Source organism: Brassica napus, chromosome A3 (genome assembly GCF_020379485.1).
Source record: "Brassica napus cultivar Da-Ae chromosome A3, Da-Ae, whole genome shotgun sequence".
NCBI lineage: Eukaryota > Viridiplantae > Streptophyta > Magnoliopsida > Brassicales > Brassicaceae > Brassica > Brassica napus.
The window spans coordinates 5,667,032-5,686,875 of NC_063436.1; the positions used below are offsets into that span (position 1 = coordinate 5,667,032).

Sequence of the window (19,844 nt, forward strand, 5' to 3'; positions counted from 1 at the left end):
CAATTCACATTTACAAGTTGAAGTTGCCGAGACTATGCATGGTATATCTCTAAAAATAGTAAGTACTAACAGTTGACACTGACAGCATAAGATCCAAAATGAATTTTTTTTATCTAAACGACAAGCAATTTTAATTGTTATCTATAGTAACCTTCAAGGAACTACGATTCTAGATCCGTCTTATCGACTCATTGCACTTTGTAATTTAAAACTAAATAGTTCTAAACTCTTTGATTTACACGTCGAATGAGGATAATTTAATTTAATCATCATTTCATAAGGTTTAATCGAATTTGAAAGCTTGGAACATAAATCATGTTTCTCTCCGTGCATCGTCGACCATATGTATATATGTCGGTCTCGTCGACAATTCGTCGACCAATGGAGACATGTAACATCATGATTACTTTAGCATGCGAATATTTCATGAACATTGACCACTTATTAATTATTTTTATAAGAAAAAAAGAAACTCCAAGGCAACATCACTCAAAGCATAACACGTGGCTTCACACGAACACACAGACACGTGGATACAATATCGTTAGCAGCTAGCCACAGGACTTCTCGCTTGTTTTTGGTGGTTATTGTTATCCCGACATCACTTTCGTCTTTCGTAACAAGCTAATATAAACTATGTTTCTGTAATCCAGACACGTATCTTTTCTTCTTTCTTTTCATACTTCATCATCGCTTCACACTCTGGATTTCTACAGCAGTACGAGAAACCCTTGTCAAAATCAGCTAGATCATCCCACATTACTTCTAGTCTGCCAAAGTAAACTTTAACTGCATCGCTATTCTGTTTGCAAGATGCAATCTCAGCATGAAGTTGATGAACTCTTGTATCTTTTGTTTGGTTCTTAACGAGTTGAGCATCAGTTTGCCCATTTCTCATAGTTTGCTCCATTCAAAAAAATGGGTGTCTGAACTTATCATGTATTATCTGAAGGATAGAGATAATATGGAGACGCCATGCTAAACGAGGTAGATCAAAAAAATCTCACCATAACATAATGTTTTGTAGAAAATTTAGTTGTTTGGCTCTGATACCATAACCAAAGCTAATGTAAACTCTGTTTCTGTTATTCATATTTATACACACAATATGAGCCGTAACAATAGGAGATAACTACTACAACCAATAATGTTGTGTTTATCTAAATATATGTTTTCGCACATATCACTGTCTATTGATATAGGGTTTGACTGAGTTTTGAAGTAAGGTTAGTGCATATAACACCACAAACTTAAGACCTTATCACACCAAAATCACTAGTGCCTCGTAAAAACAGGGATCTGAAGAATAAAACCGATCCAAAAAGTTATACCAAAATTGAAATGAAACTGATAAAATATATGAATGGATTCAAAATTTTAATATATGAAAAAACTGGAAACAAAACCAAACTGAAATATTCCAGACACATAAAAATGAACGATCAACAATCATATGCTTAAATATATTAATTATTTTTCATATAATATCTAAAAGTATTCGGAATTATCAAATACTTAATACTTGGAAAAATATATAAAATTTGAAGAGGAAAAACTGACATTGATCGAAAAAGAAGTAAACTACAGCTAAATATATACGACCCATAATTATTGGGCCCAAATTATTCTATGGGTTAAACTGGGGCCAAGGTTAAAATTAACATATTAGCGTAATGGATCTCACTTAAGAAGGATCTAGAATTTATTTATGTATTATGTGGGTATATATATACACAACTACTTCCCTCATGACTTATATCTTCGACTACTTGGCTGCTCTCTCTCTCTCTCTCTCTCTCTCTTCTTGATAAACCCTAGATCTCCCCGATAAGCAGCAACAATGGCAGACGCCGAGACTTTTGCCTTCCAGGCTGAGATCAACCAGTTGCTCTCCCTCATCATCAACACTTTCTACAGCAACAAGGAGATCTTCCTTCGTGAGCTCATCAGTAACTCTTCCGATGTAAGTCTCTTTTGCTTTTTCCTCGATCGATCTGTAGATTAGGTTTGATTAGTGTTGCTGTTGTATCCGATTTGAAAATTGAAGTAGGGAGCTCTATGTTATTCAAATCTGTCTTCTTAGATTTAGTTTTGCTACCATGATTTGAGCTGATTTAGTTTTGGATCGATTCTTACGAGATAGGTTGAGTTTCTTTCTATGCGTTTGTATACGTTCTTGCGTTTGTTACTTAATGGTTTTGATCTCGTGAAACAGGCTTTGGACAAGATCAGATTCGAGTCATTGACCGATAAGAGCAAGCTCGATGGCCAGCCTGAGCTTTTCATTCACATCATTCCTGACAAGACTAACAACACCTTGACCATCATCGATAGTGGTATCGGTATGACCAAGGCTGATTTGGTCAACAACCTTGGAACCATTGCGAGGTCTGGCACCAAGGAGTTCATGGAAGCTTTGGCTGCTGGTGCTGATGTTAGCATGATTGGGCAGTTTGGTGTCGGTTTCTACTCTGCTTACCTTGTTGCTGACAAGGTTATCGTCACCACCAAGCACAATGACGACGAGCAGTACGTGTGGGAGTCTCAGGCTGGTGGGTCTTTCACTGTAACCAGAGACACCTCTGGAGAGAGTCTTGGTAGGGGTACTAAGATGGTCCTTCACCTCAAGGAGGACCAGTTGGAGTACCTCGAGGAGAGGAGGCTTAAGGATTTGGTCAAGAAGCACTCTGAGTTCATCAGCTACCCAATCTCCCTGTGGATCGAGAAGACCATTGAGAAGGAGATTAGTGATGACGAAGATGAGGAAGAGAAGAAGGACGAGGAAGGCAAGGTTGAGGAGGTCGATGAGGAGAAGGAAAAGGAGGAGAAGAAAAAGAAGAAGATTAAGGAGGTTTCTCACGAGTGGGACTTGGTGAACAAGCAGAAGCCTATCTGGATGAGGAAGCCTGAGGAGATCAACAAAGAGGAGTACGCTGCCTTCTACAAGAGTCTCAGCAACGATTGGGAAGAGCATTTGGCCGTGAAGCACTTCTCGGTTGAGGGACAGCTCGAGTTCAAGGCTGTTCTCTTTGTACCCAAGAGAGCTCCTTTTGATCTATTTGACACCAAGAAGAAGCCCAACAACATCAAGCTTTACGTCCGTCGTGTCTTCATCATGGACAACTGTGAGGACATCATCCCAGAGTACCTTGGCTTTGTCAAAGGTATTGTCGACTCTGAAGATCTTCCTCTCAACATCTCAAGAGAGACGTTGCAGCAGAACAAGATCCTTAAGGTCATCCGCAAGAACCTCGTGAAGAAGTGCATGGAGCTCTTCTTTGAGATTGCTGAGAACAAGGAGGACTACAACAAGTTCTACGAAGCATTCTCTAAGAATTTGAAGCTCGGCATCCACGAGGACTCTCAGAACAGAACCAAGATCGCTGAGCTGCTCCGTTACCACTCGACCAAGAGCGGTGATGAGTTGACCAGCCTCAAGGATTACGTGACAAGGATGAAGGAAGGTCAGGAGGATATCTTCTACATCACCGGTGAGAGCAAAAAGGCTGTGGAGAATTCTCCATTCCTTGAGAGGCTCAAGAAGAAAGGCTATGAAGTCCTTTACATGGTTGATGCCATCGATGAGTATGCCATTGGCCAGCTCAAGGAATTCGAGGGAAAGAAGCTCGTCTCTGCAACCAAGGAAGGCTTGAAATTGGAAGAGTCAGAGGACGAGAAGAAGAAAAAGGAGGAGCTCAAGGAGAAGTTTGAGGGACTCTGCAAAGTGATCAAGGACGTACTCGGAGACAAGGTCGAGAAGGTTATTGTATCCGACCGTGTTGTGGACTCGCCTTGCTGTCTGGTAACAGGGGAATACGGCTGGACTGCTAACATGGAGAGGATCATGAAAGCGCAGGCTTTGAGAGACAGCAGCATGGGAGGTTACATGTCCAGCAAGAAGACAATGGAGATCAATCCTGAGAATGCGATCATGGACGAGCTGAGGAAGAGAGCCGAAGCTGACAAGAATGACAAGTCTGTGAAGGATCTTGTTCTTCTCCTCTTTGAGACTGCTCTTCTCACTTCAGGTTTCAGCTTAGACGAGCCCAACACCTTCGGAAGCAGAATCCACAGGATGTTGAAGCTGGGATTGAGCATTGATGATGATGATGCCGTTGAAGCCGATGCAGAGATGCCACCGCTTGAGGATGATGCCGATGCTGAAGGCAGCAAGATGGAGGAGGTCGACTAAAAGCCTGCCCAGTTGCTGCAGTCGATTGTTTTTCTGGACTTCTCTGATCCTTTTTATCGTTTGAACCCTTTTATTTCAGTATTTTTTCCTTCTCTTCTAGAGTATTATTTGCTTTATGTACGAACTATGATCTTTTGCTATCGAGTAAGAAGAGGGTTTTGCAGTTGATGGTTTGTTTCTAGCAAATCCAGAGTTTTTTGCAGGGTTGATGAGTATCCCCACTATCCTGATCTTTGATTATTTTGTGAACTAGAAGCAATGATAGTACAAGCGAAGAAACTTTGCTTAGACAACATAGTAACCCACGTCCTGTATCATGAGACGCAGGTCTCCGGTTGCTTTGTTTTCTGTCTGTTTGCAGAAGGAGCATTACTATTTTGCTTAACATTAGTCCCCTGTGATTAGGCAAGAAAAGTCAGAAGACTTGAATACGAGTTCTTTGTTATCTGCTCAATAGATTAACTGCCCAATGTTCTTGCCTTGTATGAGTTGTAGAAATGTTTGTTATCTAGGAAAGACGACTTTGGTATCTGGAATTTCTTGATCGAGTTGTGTTAGGCTATATTTAAGCTCAGTACCTTTTTTCATTATGATCTACTCCTGTTACAGCTTCTAGCATCTATAGTTTGGTAAAACTGATTCATGTTTTGAGCTTTGTGTTTATGCTTCAGTAAAAATGTGAACTGAGAACACAGAGTAAATGACAATGGACGTTTCTTGTTTATTTCTAGCTTTGTATTAAACGTGACAGTTGTTAAAAGAAGAGTATTGCATGACTTGATATAATCAAGTAAACTTTTTAAGCTCAGTATTAGCATCTAACAATTCCTCAAATAACAAAAACACACAGGTTGAAGTAAACCCCTCTACTTAGTTTAGATCAATGAACTTAAAAACCTACCATACATTAAGATACAAAGTTGTATCTACAAACATCTGGGTCAACCGTCGAAGTCACAACCAATCAACTTTCAAAAATGTGACTTGGATTTGATGAGCTTATGTTTTAAACAATGAAATACAGGGTGCAACTTGAAACTTTAATAACTTAGGGATATTGTTTGCAATTTTAGAAAATGCAACGTACTATATTGGAAATTTAAGGGAATCCGGTATAAACTCGGGCCGAACCGGACCCGGTTATGTGGAGATCCAGCTCCACTGTCGTTAACAAACAAAAAAGAAGTTGATCTCAGAACGTCTCTCGATTGCTTCAAGGACTGAGTCAGTGAGTCTCCGATCGAGTCAGAGATGGGAGGCAACGGCGAATTGAAGTACGAGATCTCGCAGAACGCGTACATCAAGCTCGTTCTCCACACTCTGCGTCACAAAACGGCGGCGGTCAACGGAGTCCTCGTCGGTCGAATCAGCTCTAAGGACGAAGGAGTCGTGGAGATCTCCGATTCCGTGCCGCTCTTCCACTCCAACCTAGCTCTCCTTCCTCCTCTCGAGATCTCGCTCATCATGGTCACTCTCTCTCTTCTTATTCTGCTTCTTTATACATATAGTCTTTGAAATTGAATAGGATCTGATTGCATTGGTTTGAATATAGATTCAGATTTTATTATTTATTTTTGATGTGTTAGATAGAGGAGCATTTCGTGGCTCAGGGTTTGAGTATCGTTGGCTACTTTCATGCCAACGAGAGGTTTGAAGATGTGGAGCTCTCTGGTGTGGCTAAGAATATTGGTGATCACATCTCTCGCTACTTCCCTCAGGCGCCTATTCTCTTGGTTTGAATCTCTTGATCCTCTGTTTTCAATCACAGCAGTTTATGGAACCACTAGATCTAACCACGTGTGATGTATGCTGTTTTGTAGTTGAACAACAAAAAGCTTGAAGCCGTATCTAAGGGTAAAGATCGAAGCCCTGTGATGCAGGTTTGTATTTCTCATCTTAATAAAAGTTTTGGAAAGCCATTGATATGAGACTTGAAATGTAGTCAATTAAGTAGGGAATATATATATTTATGTGAACGCCATTCTACACTAGTATAGCTTCTTGGCATTTGAAAGTATTTTATGTCAGAAAATAAATATACTGTTACTGTAAAGATATAAAACATGATTATACTAACTGATTACGTTTCTAGACAATCTACTTGAATTGTGCTAGCAACTTATATTGTACTTTAATCAACACTTTTCTCGCCCTTTTCTTTTGGTATTTTCTACTTTGATGCGAGTTTCTTTTGCTGCAGTTAATAGGTCAAGTTTTTTGATTTTTTTTTTCCGTTTAGTAACACTCTATGTTTATTGTATATGCTAGCTTTGTGTGAAAGATGCTTCAAAGAACTGGAGAGTGGTTGGAACAGACGGAGGAAGTAAGCTACTCTTGAAAGAGCCATCGGCCAATGTAGTTTTGTCAGATTACATTTCATCTGAGAAATGGAAGGACGTCACAGATTTTGATGATCATCTTGATGATGTCACCAAGTAAGCTAGATACACACAAAGCTAACACCTCTATTGCACACGATGGTAATATCTCACTTGTTATATTCATTGTGATTGCAGGGACTGGCTAAACCCTGGACTTTTCAACTGAAGACGGGTATGTGATATAGCTAATTAGAGTTTTGCTTTCATCTTCTTCACTCGGAAACAAAAACATTTCGCAGAGACCCTTGTTTACATTTTCCCTTGAATCTTTTTGTTCAAGTACCATTAAGCTTACGCTACAGAGTTCAAGTTACTATTAATGGTCATATCTCAAACCCTAGTTTTATCATTTGAATGATATCTTTTGGGGTTTGTTCTTGTGATTCACTTTGTTTACATCTCTTTGGTTGCAATTTGATTACATAGTTGGAATGAAAGCTTTGCTTTATTTGGTTGTTCTTCTTAAAATTTTGAAAGTACATAGTTAAATTCTAAAGGACATGAAACCCTTTTCGGGCAACACTCTATCTGCATCCACCTTAGAACACAGGACAACCTTTAACGACAACACCTTAGGCGGTGGGGCAATGTGCTAGAGGGCAATAGTCTGAATTCTCAAGCCCCCACCAATCAGGTAAGCTCATGTCATAAGTCCCCACCATGGAAGCTGAAGCTGCTTGTCAAAGCCCTCACAAGCGTAGAGTGCAAAGGCAAAGGAAACAACTAGACCCGCGATGAACCACCATTGAGGTACTGCTTGATAGTTCTTCTTCATCAGTCTTGAATGCACATCTTCGAACTTGTCTTTTGTTGCTGTCGTTGCCTTCTTCCACATTCCCCATATAAATCTTGAGACACAACAAACAAACACCAAAGAAAGCTTTAAGAGAGTGAGACGAGATCAAATCATGTATTCAAATAGATGTTGAAAGCTCGCTCCTTACTTTCCATCACAGAGGGCGACTTGAGAGATGGTAGCAGAAAGAGAAGCGAAGCTGAGTCCATTGAGCAAAGCAAACATCACACTCAAATAGAGCTTGCTGTAACCGTTGTAAGCATCTAGATTGATGTTAAAGTCCTTCTCGTTGAGTATACAGGTAATGTTATAGGAGTGTCCAGCTTGATCAAAGGTTTGCGAAGTATAGAACGGAAACTTCTGTGCATCATAAGCATTACTCCAGTAAAAGATAGCTAGAACAATGTACAAGAAGATGAAGAATCCTTATCAAAGTGTTGTTATAACACAAAAGAGATATAGTTATAAGTGGCACATATGCAGGGAAGAGAAAAGAAGAGCCATAAGAGAAGTGTCGAAAGGAGAAGCAGTGATTGAGTGATTTTTGCAGCAGACACTCTCATCTATGCTCATGGGGAAGTTGAATGTGCCATACATTGGCTTCTTGTTTTTATTATTCAATCACGAACTATTTGTGTAACATTAAAAGCTAAAATCCATGGACAGATCTGATATGTCCAAAAGTTTTGTTTTAAAAATATCTTTTAAGAATGTGATGTTGAGTAGGGTTCTTGACCCAGTCACTAATAAGCCCTTCTCATCTTTCACATACAAACTGTATTGTTTAGTTTTAATATCTGCAAGACCAAACTAAAATCAAATGTATAATCGTCGATAACAATGTGTGTATATTGAAAGTTGAAAGGCTATGAATTTTTTCAGCTTTTCTTTTGGAAAAGATGTTAAAAGTTAGGGAATTGTCAGTGAGCTGTTGATTGGTTGTAAGTAGTTAGTTAGAGACTAGAGATCTCTCTCAGAAGTGGGACTTGTGTTGGAGAACATGACAACCCATTCTTCATCTATCTCTGTCAGATCTTGTTTTGCAACCTCTCAATATTTAATTATTTGATTATTGTTTTATCCTTTTTTGTAACTGAATTATTTATCTTTTTTGTGCCTTTTGAAAACAATTTGCATTATTTAGAATTAATTTTCTTATATAAAAATATTTCAAATATTCTGAAATCATTAAAGATATCTAACTGGTCGATTATATGAGTCAATCAATCAATTCCTGTATTATGATGGTATGAATAATTCAATAGAATTTGTTTACTTTTCCGTGATTTTATAATTATTCGAAAGAACATTTATATGTCTGTTCTTCAAAAGAACATTTTTTTCTAGCAAAAAAGATTATCTCGTAGCAAAAGAAGATGTAATTAAATCAGGTGGGCTATTATTTTTATTTTATACGTCAGACAAAATCATGTGGACTGTGTTCTGACATTTGGGCTGTACGTACTAAAGTTTAAAGCAGAGTGGATATAAACTATAATTAAACAGTGATTAATTCGCCATAAGTTTACAATACCTACCACATAAGTAAATCAGAAAATGGAAAAAAACATTTACATGTAACTTTATAAAAGCATGCCCATCATCAAGAATTATTTTGATTGACTCTAGAGAAAAACAAAGTTAAAGAAAACTAGAGAGTTAGCAGCTATATTAATAAGGTGTCGATCATTTGAAGACATTAATATTTTCGTTTTAATAACGAAAATTTGCTTCAAAATGCTAAACTGAAACTCAAGCTAACTATTGAAATGTATTGAAAATTTAGTATCTTAATTTATAAATCTTTTAACAATTAGGTTATGAAAATAAATTAATAATAATGTGTTATAATTGGATTATTATTTTATTCTACAAATGGAATTGTCACGCTCGTTTCACGTCCCAAGCGGATCGTGTAGCAGTGGTCGTTATTGGATTTAAGAGCATGATGTTAAAGTGAATTATTGAGATAACTAAACGGACAAACTGCACCTACTCGTGTTTTTAATGCTCAACAATCTTGTGTTTTGTCAACTTCCATTTGAACCTTTTCTAGAGAAAAAACATTGTTTCTGCTCGATTCAATGGGAAAACAATAGAAAATGTTATCTTACAATATAAGGAAACTTAATATATATTGAAACAAATCAGAAATTGCTTTAACCCTTTGTAGACATCTTTGGAACTCCAAAGTTTCCAACTTTATAAAGCTACGATGGTGAAATTTAATAACAACTAGATATCTGGTCTGCATGTTTCTTTATGTATTTAAATAATACATTTAAATAAGTCTCTTTGGGAACTATAATAAGTACAAAGTTTATAATAGAGAACATTTATAAAAATACCTCAACTTTAACATTTTTAATACCAACTTGTTTGCTACTTAATTTGACACCTAAACTAATTATTTTACTTATTTTAATATACTTATTTTTAAATTTATGCTCATTTTAATACCCAAAGTATGCTAATTTTAATAATAAGTTTCAAACAAAATTTAGAAAATCTCTAAAACTCAAAAACAAATCTTAAAACTTCCATATTTTATTTTAAATTTTAAGAAAAAGTAATTAAATTTTGGATAATCTTAATTTTTTCTAATATTAGTTTTATTTTAAATTTTAGTTTTTTCTAAAGTTTAAAACTAATTTATTTATTCTATTCAATTTTTTTTATAAATTTTAAAATATTATCCAATTTAGTTTATTTTATTATTAAAAGTTTGAAATAAATGTGAAATTATAAGATTTAATTTTGAGTTGTATATATAATTTAAGTTTTCTGAAACTTATTAATATTTTTGATTAAAATTAATATAGTTTGAATATTAAAATGACATAATTTTAAAAGTTTGTGTATTAAAATGAGTAGCAAAAAAATTTGGATATTAAAAATCTTAACGAAATTTAGTTGGGTATTTTTATTGAATTTTCCTTGATAATATTTCTGTAAATTAGTTGGAGTTATAGATAAATGGTAAGTCTAGCGAATGTTTTGAATATTAAAATTATAAAAGCATCTCAAACTCTATTCTATTTTTTTACTTTAAAATAAAGTAAAATGAGTATTAAAATTTTTTTTTTAATAATTTTTCACTATATAATAGAATAAAAGATAGACTTTTTCCATAAATGAAAAAATAAATTAAGATACAAGCATTTTTACTTCATATTTTATTTTACTCTACTTTTAAGAAAAATTGCATTGGAAATATTCTAATAGAAACTCATCATTAAATTCCTTTTTGGACATCATTTAAATCTTTCCACAGTATCCAACACAAACAATTTTTTTTTTCTTCGTTTGTAGTACTATTTAGTACTAAAACAGTTAGAAGAGATAGTCAGAAGATAATTATCCTTTAAAAAAAAAAAAAAACTGGTCTCAGAAGATAATTATCATACTTACAAAATAACATGCAATAAGTATAAAGATTTATGTTCAAGGAAAACACTAATCCCTATATATTTTCCTTAATAATACATAATAATCTTTATCAAAAAAAAATTAATTTCTAATTTTAATTTTTTATCTCTAAAAAAAGCCTTGATATAAACCTTTGTCTTCCATTTTGGAGAAAGCAAAAATACATTGAAATAATTGAATCCCTCAAAAATTTAAAATATATTGAACTTTTTATTTAACCCAACTGTCTCTCTCCCTTCCCTCTTTTCATGGTGTAGACCCAACTCTCTCTCTCTCTCCTATCTGTCTCCATTTCCATGGAAGCAAGGGGATGTGTTCATTTCTCTCTATCTCTCTCTACAGCTTTACATGAACAGTGAAGCTTCTCTCTCTCCCCCTTTATTTTTTCTTCTTCCATTTGCTTAATCCTTCACTGAGCAAAACGGGTATCTCGTGATCTTTATCGGTCAAAAATCTCCACTTTAAGGTAACGATTAAATGGCTTCTCTCTCTCTGTAAAGCTCTGCTCTTTTTCTTCTTTTCTGGGTTCTATTCTCTGATTCTTGTTAGATCCAAAAGCTTACTTTAAGGAGATCTGTGTAACCCCCCAGAGAGATAAATAATAAAAACTCCATCTTTTGCATTTTGTAAAAGTTTCGATTCTGTTTTTGCTTATTTTTATTCAATTCCTCTGTTTTTGAGGAGAAAAATAATTTCTTAGAGCTTATTGGTGCATCATTAGTAAGATCCGTTATAATTGGATCTCTTGATTTTCAACTTCTCATAATTTTTTAAGTTACTGATGCTATTCTTTTGTTTTGATGACTAGATCAGGTCACTAGATGATGGGCTCTGTAGCTTTGCTCTGATTAGTTTTTTTTAAGTTACTCCATGGCCTCCAAGACTCCAGAAGGATCACTCACCAGTTCCAGTAACACTATCTCAGTCAACACTTTAGCAGATCAAGTATCTTCCACCCTGTCTCTAGCCGATCCAAGTACCAAAAAGACCAGCGAGCAAGGCGAGAGCGGGAAGAGCAGCACATGTAGACCGAGCACAAGCAGTGACATAAGCGACGAGAGCACTTGCAGCAGCTTCAGCAGCAGCGTCAACAAGCCTCACAAGGCCAACGACGTGAGGTGGGAAGCTATCCAGGCCGTTAGAACCAAGCACGGCGGTTTGGGTTTGAACCATTTTAGGCTCTTGAAGAGGTTAGGATGTGGAGATATAGGAACGGTTCATCTAGCTGAGCTGAATGGGACGAGGTGTTATTTCGCGATGAAGGTTATGGATAAGACCGCTTTGGCTAGCAGGAAGAAGCTTCTTAGAGCTCAGACGGAGAGGGAGATACTGCAGTGTCTTGATCACCCGTTTCTACCGACGTTGTATAGTCATTTTGAGACGGAGAAGTTCTCTTGTTTGGTTATGGAGTTTTGTCCTGGTGGTGATTTGCATACGCTGAGACAGAGACAGCCTGGGAAACGCTTCACCGAGCAAGCAGCAAAGTAAGAACAAACTTTCAAACTTTTCTTTATTCTAAGTAGGCATGGGCGTTTGGGGCATTAGGATTCGGATTTTCGGTATTATGTTCATAAGTCCCATTCGAGTTTTATTAATTATCGGGTTAGGTTCAGTTCGGTTCCTTCTGGGTTTGGTTCGGATCAGATTATAACCAATGTTATATCTGCAATCGCCCAAAAATATATTTAAAAAAATACTTAGAATAGATAAATTATTCACAAATCTAATTAAAAAATTAGTTAAACTATCTAAACTAACTAAGAACATTCAAAATAACAAATAAAGTAAACTACAAAAATCTTTAAAATATTCTATAACATCAAAATTATCAACATATATAAAAACATTAACATATTTAACTAATTTTGGATATTCTTGGATCATAATTTGGATTTCGGCTCGGATACCCAAACCCACCAAGCTATTAAGTCCCCCCATTCGGATATTTTTGTATAGCGGTTCGGATTTCAGTTTTTTCGGTTCGGGTTAAGGTAGGAATTTTGGTTTGGGGTAAAAACGCTCAAGCCTAATTCTAAGAAACCGCTTTTCTGTATTGACTTATGTTACTGTTGTCAGGTTCTATGTAGCGGAAGTGCTTCTTGCAATGGAGTATCTACATATGCTTGGGATCATTTACCGTGATCTGAAGCCAGAGAACGTTCTTGTGAGAGATGACGGACACGTGATGCTTTCAGATTTCGATCTCTCCTTGAGATGCACCGTTAGCCTCTCTATAGTCAGATCATCAACCAATCTTTCAGGTTCCGAAGGTTTGTCAAAGAGTTCAGTTTCTTGCTCGCAGCAACCGGCTTGCATCCAGCAGCCATCTTGCATCTCAATGGCTCCTACATCCTGCTTCGGTCCTCGGTTCTTCTCATCTAAATCCAAGAAAGACAAGAAACCGAAAACAGACAACGGTAACCACCAAGTGACTCCCTTACCAGAGCTCGTTGCAGAAACAAGCGCACGGTCAATGTCCTTTGTGGGGACACACGAGTACTTAGCTCCGGAGATCATCAAAGGTGAAGGACATGGAAGCGCGGTTGATTGGTGGACTTTTGGGATCTTTCTTTACGAGTTGCTGTTTGGTAAAACACCGTTTAAAGGGTCTGGGAATAGAGCGACGCTCTTCAATGTGGTTGGTCAGCCTTTGAGGTTCCCTGACTCTCCGGTTGTTAGCTTTGCGGCTAGAGATTTGATAAGGAGTTTGCTTGTGAAGGAGCCGCAACATAGGTTAGCTTACAAGCGTGGAGCAACGGAGATTAAGCAACATCCTTTCTTTGAAGGAGTGAACTGGGCTTTGGTTCGGTGTGCTAGTCCTCCAGAGATTCCTAAACCGGTTGAGATTGAACCGGTGAATTGTACTGCTCCTGCTGTACCGGCTGCTGCTTCTACAAGCGTGAGATCTGATCAGAGCAATTATCTCGAGTTTGATTTCTTCTGAAAGGTTCTTTGATGATTTTCTTATTGTTTCTTTGCAAATTCTGCAGAATCTGTTTAGTGTTTTTCCTTTTTTTCTGTTTTTTTCTTTTCACGTCTTGAACAAGTTATGAGATTTTGTATCATTCTTCAACAATCTCTGTACCATCTGCTGAAGTTAAATGTTATTACAAACCATATAGAATCCAAAAACTTTCTCAGCTACAACACAACTTACACAAGGAGACAAAACAAAACAACTGAAACAGCTTTGATTCAATTTACACCAACAAACCATTTTTTCACATAATAGACCACAGCTGCAACTGCTTCTGATCTCAAACCACAAAACCTTAGCACACAGCTTTCTGAATGTTCTCAAATCATAAAAAGAAAGCATAAATCAAATGGGTTTCTCTCCAGGGAGATAAGAAGGAGAGCCCCACTCCACTTGATTCTTCTTTCTATTAAAGATCCCACTTAGATTCGGTAAAAGCACTTTCTTTGACACCACGGAGGTTTTAGTCTTCTCCAGTTTCATGTTGATAGGCTTCTGTTTAGTAGTAGCTTTGTAGTGATGATGTTGCGGTGATGATGACTCAGCGGACATCTTGGCCTCAGCCTCTGCGAGAATCCTAGACGCCACTTCTTCTGCTTTCTTCTGATCTCTTTCCCTCCACCTCCTGAGCTCTCCTTCAACCGCTTTCTTAGCAGCATCAGCCATAGCTGCTTTCTTCAATGCTTCTTCTGTTGCAGTCTTTATCTTCACAATCTCCTCTTGCGTCGTCTCAAACTTCTTAACTGTCTCGTTCTCGCTAGCTCTAACTGCATCCACCTGAGCCACCGCAGCCGCAACTTTCATATCCGCCAACTTATCAACTACCTCAGCTCTCTTCCTCAGCGAGTTAAGCTCCTCCTGAGACAGTGTGATGCTCTGAGCTTCTCCAGACTCGGATGATGTTGACTTACGGACAGCGTCGGTTTTTTCAGACAATGACTTTATCTCTTCAAGCGCCTTTGCCTCGGCAGCTTTTGCTTCTTCAACTTCATCTAGAGCCACCCTCAGGTTTAGCTCTGTCTCTTCAAGCGAGAGACACGCAGTTTCAGCTTCCTTAACCAACCTCTCAGCTTTGTTTCTCATCTCCTCAGCTTCTCTCCGAGCAGCTTCCGTCTCAGAAGAGATCTGATTCAAAGTTGACATCATATCTTCCAAAGCAGCCTTTGCTTTAGTTTCCTCTTCAACACAGTCCTCTAACTCGCTCTTCCCTTTGCTAAGCTTCAGGTTAAGTTCTCCAGCAACGGCTTCGATCTCAGCCTCCTTCGCTTCAACTTCACTGCGCTTTATCTTCACATTCTTCAGCTCTTCTTTAAGAGACTCCACTGACTCTCGCAAAGACTTCTCTTCTTCCACAAACTTCTCGAGTAAGCCCTTTGCTTCATTCAACTCCAAGCTCACACCGTTAACGGAATCCACATCAGATGATGCTTTCACAGACTCCATTTGCTTCTGCAACTCATCTATCTCGTTGTAAGTCTCACTCAGCTGCGCTTCAAGCTTTTTAGCAAACTCAGGGTCGAACTCTTTCTTCAAAGCGAGGAGCTTCTTGCCAGATTCTTCCATGCCAGCTTTATACGATTGCTGCTGAATCTCCTTTTCTGAAAAGATCTCAGACTGTTCTTTACGAGATTGAGAACACGCAAGCTTAGTCTGTTCAACTGATTCATTAACAGCTGTGATCTCCTCTTTAAGCAACTCAATCTTGTCGGAATATACTTTAGTCACGTCCTTAGCTTCCTCTACTTTGGTTAACGCAACAGTCTTTGAATCCGCAACCTCGTTAGAGACCTGACGGATCTTCCTCAGCTCTTGCTTGGCTGCATCAAGCTCCTTACACACCATCACATACTCATCATCACTACTAGAGACAGAAACAGTCTCTGGTTGAGCTTCTTTGATCTGACTCTTGGCTGCTTCAGTCACTTTATTCGCAGAGTCTCTCGACTCGTTAACAGCTTCGAGCTTACGAGTAAGCTCATCGACAGTTCTCTTAGCCCAATCCAGCTCACTCAACGCTTGCTCTCTGACTGTTTCAGCGTGATTAACTTGTTCCTTTAGCTTGTTCAGCTCTTTCTCCGCTAAGTGAAGCTCCGTTTGATTAACCAAAACTTTCTGTAAAGCCACACACACACACACAACTCAGAAACTCAACTTAAAGTGTTTGTGAATTAAATCAAAAGAGTGTTTTATTTTACCTCAGCGGAATGAGGAGTGGGTTTGCGAATGAGAGGGTGCTTATCAGCAGAAAGGGCAGCTTCACCGAAGAGGTTAACAGCATGTTTAACTGATTGAAAAGGAGCGCTTGTGTCTATCTCTCCAACCTCCACAGAAGGAGAAGAATCTTGACGTCCTTTCTTAGCAACCATTTTGCATCTTCTTTCTTTTATACACAAGAGAGAGAGAGACAGTGTAAGCAAATATTCAACAGTGTACACACGGAATAAATCGTTATTAAGGGAATGATTAATTAAAGCCTAATCTAACCTAATCACTAAGAATCCGCACAGATCGTATTAATCAATTATCAAAAGAGGCTAATCGAAAAACGTGAAGCGAGTCTCTTCAACCTTTAAAGGTATGACTAAATAAAATCGAATTCGTTACCTCATCTTTCCGGAGTGAAGTTTAAGAAGGAAAGAATCTTTTTTTATATTATTTCTCTGGGAGAGAGACAAGACGACGATCGATACCAAACGATTAAAAACACGTTAATCAGAAAAAAAAAAAAAAAAACTCTCTCGACGCCTACTAAAGAGATGAAAAAAGATTAGAGAGCTTTGGGAAGGAGATGAAGTTTGAATTTCTGCGAAGTCAGTGGCGATGAGAGAGAAACAAGGAGAAAGAGACAGAGAGGAGAGAGGGGAAGTGTGTTTGGTTGACAAGTGGCATCTTTTTATTGGTCAACGGTGACACCTAATTGTTTTTTTTTGGACGGCGAGTAAATATCTAATTTACTTTACTTTATTTAGCTTCTTTGTATTACCATAAGATCCATAACACTTAATTAATACATACTGCCTCTCAAGAGTTAATGCTATGTTCTTTATGGACCAGACTTAATTTGTTTTTAAGTGATTAGCTAGCTGTAAAGTGTGCCAAAAAAGAAATGTTACTCAATAAATCCAAAAAACAAAAAAGTTCAATCGTTTTAATATCTCATCATTCATATGCTATGGCCCAACCCATATAATTAAGAGAAAATTCGTAGATTCCAGAAGAAAAAAGAAATTGCGTGGAGGTTAATGGGCAAATTCATAGAACTATTTCCCACGTGAGCTAGAAGACATGTAATGCTAAAAAATAGAGCTAATTATATATATTGTTGACTAGTCAGAATGGGGGCCAAGGCCTCCTCCAAGGATGATCATCTTGACAATGATTTTGCTCTTTCTACTTTTGCCCCACTTGGTGTTTGCATTTCATATTTTAATTGGAGACTTTTTGTTTGAGCACCAATTGGAGAAAAAAAAATAATCCACTTCTCTTTGATAGTTTTGATCATCACAGAATAGTATACGTTTCACTTTGACCAAAAAGAAGCAAAACTCAAAGTTTATTGTGAATCCGATGGACTGAAAGCGAGAGATAAGAAGATCTTTACTAATATAATATCTACATTTTACAAAAACGTTGCACATTTTTGATTTAAAGATCCAGAGGAGGACATAATTAAAGGTATCTAGTAATGATTAAGAGGCTTAGTTAGAATCCAATGTAAGCCCCCAGTAAAGCTCATCAATATAACCAACTTCCTCCCATGTGTTTGGTGGATGCAACATGTTTGTGTTTTCTCCTGTATTCAATGGAATTTTATATATTTTTATCAAGAAGAGAACAGAAAGTAATTTGTTTGATGTAACAAGAGGCAAACCAAAAGGAAAACACTACAACACAATAAATATTTTATTTTTTCTTGGTTCAACAGCATAAATAAATGATAAAATCAAGGAAAAAGACACCAATAAATTTTAAAAACCAAAAACGACCCATATGAGAAGCATTACATAATAGATACAGTGGCAACACGATTTTACAGCAATTTTTTTTAAGAAGAACAAACAACTTCAAAGATGGAATCATAATCGTGATAGGGCTAAAACTCATCTTAGGAACTTTTTTAGATGTATGGGTAGTACTTTCAAGAAAGACAATAAAAACATAAAAAGAACATTGCTATACATGTCTAAAGCAATGTGACTTCTTTTTCCTTTGGGGCAGCAAGAAAAATCCATGTTTGTGTCTTTCAAGAGTCCACAGCTGGAGACTGCATGCAGCAGAGCCATTTTTTCTGAAACCAAAGAGACAGTACTGTGTGACGATGGATCTAAAGAGCGAAGATACAGAGATAGAGAAGAAGAAAGAAACATACAGGCTGGGGTTTACTAGGATCTCCTCCTCCTCCTCCAGACTTAGCATGACCATCAGTGGATTTACCAGGTGAACCTGGTTTGCCACCGGTCTTTTTCTCATCCCTAGCTTTGTTGAATATGACTGTGAAGCCTTCAGCTGATGCTGGATCGTTCACATCCCATTCACCAAACTTGGGCAAGGGACGACCTTTGTCCTGTTCATGTGATGTGAACACACAAAATAGTGAAACCAATACATAAGAGACACCACTTCAATCTCAAACTCGAATGTGTAACCCCCTTGGGTGGGAGAAAACACAAAAAAGAGAAGAGACAAAAAGATAAAACCAAAAGCATCACCAAGCAAATGTGAAAGCAGGTTTTAAACTAATGAAACCATTCATACAAATCAAGTACTATCAGGAAAAAAGGTTTGTACAACAACCCAAACTAATCAACTTATCCATTTTATAGCAAACAGTATAACACCACAAAGTCAAAAACAAAAGAGAGGTACCAAAACTAATCATAAGAGAAATTCAAAAGTTCCTATCCACCTTCTTATCCTTTTTGTTAGGTAAGAAGAAAATGAAGTTTGAAAACTAGTAGTGGAAACCAAATCTTTGGCTCTTAAATAAGCAAACAAACTCACAAGACATAAAAGATCCTTTGATTTTCTCTCTAAACACAATATTTGTATGCCTCTTCACTATCAAATGAATCAAGAACAATCTGTCCCTCCTAAACTTGTCTGTGTTCAAAAAAAATTCTATCTTAAAATCCAAAATCAGAACCCTTAAAAGAGCTTTACAAGTTGATATTTTGATAAATCCAAGTTGAATCAAATCAAATACAGGTTGAATAAAAGCCAAAGATCGAAACTTTAAAAAGCTAAAAACAACAGAGATCCAGGAAAACGATTACCAGCAACAAGACAATAATAATAGCTCATCAGAATCACCATATCACTCATCAAATCGAATTCGAAGGTTTATGCTCTAGCCATACATCGCTAATAAATAAATAAAAAGGGATTTTAGAACGTACCGACATGGGGGTCTGCAGAAAGGAGGAAGATTTAATCCCAAGAAATGGAGGAAGAACGATTCGGAGAATAAGGAGATGAGAAGCCGCCCGAGAAAACCAAGGGGAAATTGAGAGAACACAATTGATCGCTGATGAGAGAGAGAGAGAGACAGACTTTTCCTATTTTTAATTTTTCTCGATTAATTCCTTTTTTGCTTCTTCTCTTTTATTTGCATTCTCGGTGCGATGTCTGTAACGGTTTATATAAACGGAGTTAATCCCATTCGACCTGACGTCTTTTGGTTTTTAAACGGATAGCTGAGCTGGCTATAACGGCTGTTAATTGAGCGCATTCATGTTGGTTCGGACCGATGCAAAGCAAGTGACTTTGCTGGCTTTGTTTTGTCTTTTGTCTTGTATCATTATTTTTATATATTTTTTTAATAATAATTCTCATTACATTGATTTTTCTTATTACATTGATTTTTTCTTTCTCAAAATAATAAGCATTTGTTGACAAAAATATAATAATAAGCATTTTGCTAAAGAACAAAAGAAAAAATCAATTGGCTAACCTTTTTATATTTCGAATATAATCAGTTTTGAAAGATGTCTTAAACGGTTTTTTGTCAAAATCATGACACTAGTTAGGTGATCTTTGTAATTATAATTCATCAAGTTGTCTATTTGTTTA

The 19,844-nt window shown here is 37.1% G+C and overlaps 5 protein-coding genes across 8 annotated transcripts; 3 read left to right on the forward strand and 2 right to left on the reverse strand.

Annotated features, from left to right (window-relative positions):
* Nucleotides 1-1,696: 1,696 nt before the first annotated feature.
* Nucleotides 1,697-4,355, forward strand: LOC106387440 (heat shock protein 90-2). The gene is made up of 2 exons (XM_013827307.2): nt 1,697-1,963; nt 2,216-4,355. Exons 1-2 carry the CDS (start codon nt 1,841-1,843, stop codon nt 4,190-4,192), a joined length of 2,100 nt encoding a protein of 699 aa, XP_013682761.2. The 5' UTR covers nt 1,697-1,840; the 3' UTR covers nt 4,193-4,355.
* Nucleotides 4,356-5,319: 964 nt separating this feature from the next.
* On the forward strand, nt 5,320-6,956 carry LOC106387412 (ER membrane protein complex subunit 8/9 homolog). Its single transcript, XM_013827265.3, has 5 exons — nt 5,320-5,659; nt 5,779-5,925; nt 6,013-6,072; nt 6,461-6,627; nt 6,709-6,956. The coding sequence occupies exons 1-5, from the start codon at nt 5,444-5,446 to the stop codon at nt 6,737-6,739; spliced, it is 621 nt and encodes a 206-aa protein (XP_013682719.2). The 5' UTR covers nt 5,320-5,443; the 3' UTR covers nt 6,740-6,956.
* A 4,045-nt stretch (nt 6,957-11,001) lies between these two features.
* Nucleotides 11,002-13,915, forward strand: LOC106387411 (serine/threonine-protein kinase D6PK). 4 transcript variants are annotated; one of them, XM_013827264.3, is made up of 3 exons: nt 11,002-11,264; nt 11,607-12,282; nt 12,875-13,915. In XM_013827264.3, the coding sequence occupies exons 2-3, from the start codon at nt 11,669-11,671 to the stop codon at nt 13,740-13,742; spliced, it is 1,482 nt and encodes a 493-aa protein (XP_013682718.2). In that variant the 5' UTR covers nt 11,002-11,264; nt 11,607-11,668; the 3' UTR covers nt 13,743-13,915. The 4 variants fall into 4 exon arrangements, with proteins under 4 accessions (XP_013682718.2, XP_048629223.1, XP_048629228.1 ...); XM_048773266.1 differs by having other exon boundaries at nt 11,005-11,264; nt 11,612-12,282; XM_048773271.1 differs by lacking the exon at nt 11,002-11,264 and adding an exon at nt 11,298-11,518 and having other exon boundaries at nt 11,612-12,282.
* On the reverse strand, nt 13,888-16,637 carry LOC111212676 (WEB family protein At5g55860-like). Its single transcript, XM_022714256.2, has 3 exons — nt 16,380-16,637; nt 15,971-16,155; nt 13,888-15,887 (listed from the first exon to the last, which is right to left on the reverse strand). Exons 2-3 carry the CDS (start codon nt 16,139-16,141, stop codon nt 14,121-14,123), a joined length of 1,938 nt encoding a protein of 645 aa, XP_022569977.2. The 5' UTR covers nt 16,142-16,155; nt 16,380-16,637; the 3' UTR covers nt 13,888-14,120.
* A 1,015-nt stretch (nt 16,638-17,652) lies between these two features.
* On the reverse strand, nt 17,653-19,421 carry BNAA03G11190D (protein NOI4). The gene is made up of 3 exons (XM_013827258.3): nt 19,172-19,421; nt 18,145-18,339; nt 17,653-18,063 (listed from the first exon to the last, which is right to left on the reverse strand). Exons 1-3 carry the CDS (start codon nt 19,175-19,177, stop codon nt 18,019-18,021), a joined length of 246 nt encoding a protein of 81 aa, XP_013682712.1. The 5' UTR covers nt 19,178-19,421; the 3' UTR covers nt 17,653-18,018.
* Between the last annotated feature and the right edge of the window lie 423 nt (nt 19,422-19,844).

Coding starts and splice junctions, on each gene's coding strand:
- LOC106387440 (XM_013827307.2), top strand. CDS start 1,841: ATGGCAGACGCCGAGACTTTTGCCTTCCAGGCTGAGATCAACCAGTTG. Junction 1,964..2,215: donor TCATCAGTAACTCTTCCGAT/GTAAGTCTCTTT, acceptor CTCGTGAAACAG/GCTTTGGACAAGATCAGATT.
- LOC106387412 (XM_013827265.3), top strand. CDS start 5,444: ATGGGAGGCAACGGCGAATTGAAGTACGAGATCTCGCAGAACGCGTAC. Junction 5,660..5,778: donor TCGAGATCTCGCTCATCATG/GTCACTCTCTCT, acceptor TTGATGTGTTAG/ATAGAGGAGCATTTCGTGGC. Junction 6,628..6,708: donor CATCTTGATGATGTCACCAA/GTAAGCTAGATA, acceptor TTGTGATTGCAG/GGACTGGCTAAACCCTGGAC.
- LOC106387411 (XM_013827264.3), top strand. CDS start 11,669: ATGGCCTCCAAGACTCCAGAAGGATCACTCACCAGTTCCAGTAACACT. Junction 12,283..12,874: donor TTCACCGAGCAAGCAGCAAA/GTAAGAACAAAC, acceptor TACTGTTGTCAG/GTTCTATGTAGCGGAAGTGC.
- LOC111212676 (XM_022714256.2), bottom strand. CDS start 16,141: ATGGTTGCTAAGAAAGGACGTCAAGATTCTTCTCCTTCTGTGGAGGTT. Junction 15,888..15,970: donor CCACTCCTCATTCCGCTGAG/GTAAAATAAAAC, acceptor GTGGCTTTACAG/AAAGTTTTGGTTAATCAAAC.
- BNAA03G11190D (XM_013827258.3), bottom strand. Junction 18,064..18,144: donor ATCCTAGTAAACCCCAGCCT/GTATGTTTCTTT, acceptor CTTTGGTTTCAG/AAAAAATGGCTCTGCTGCAT.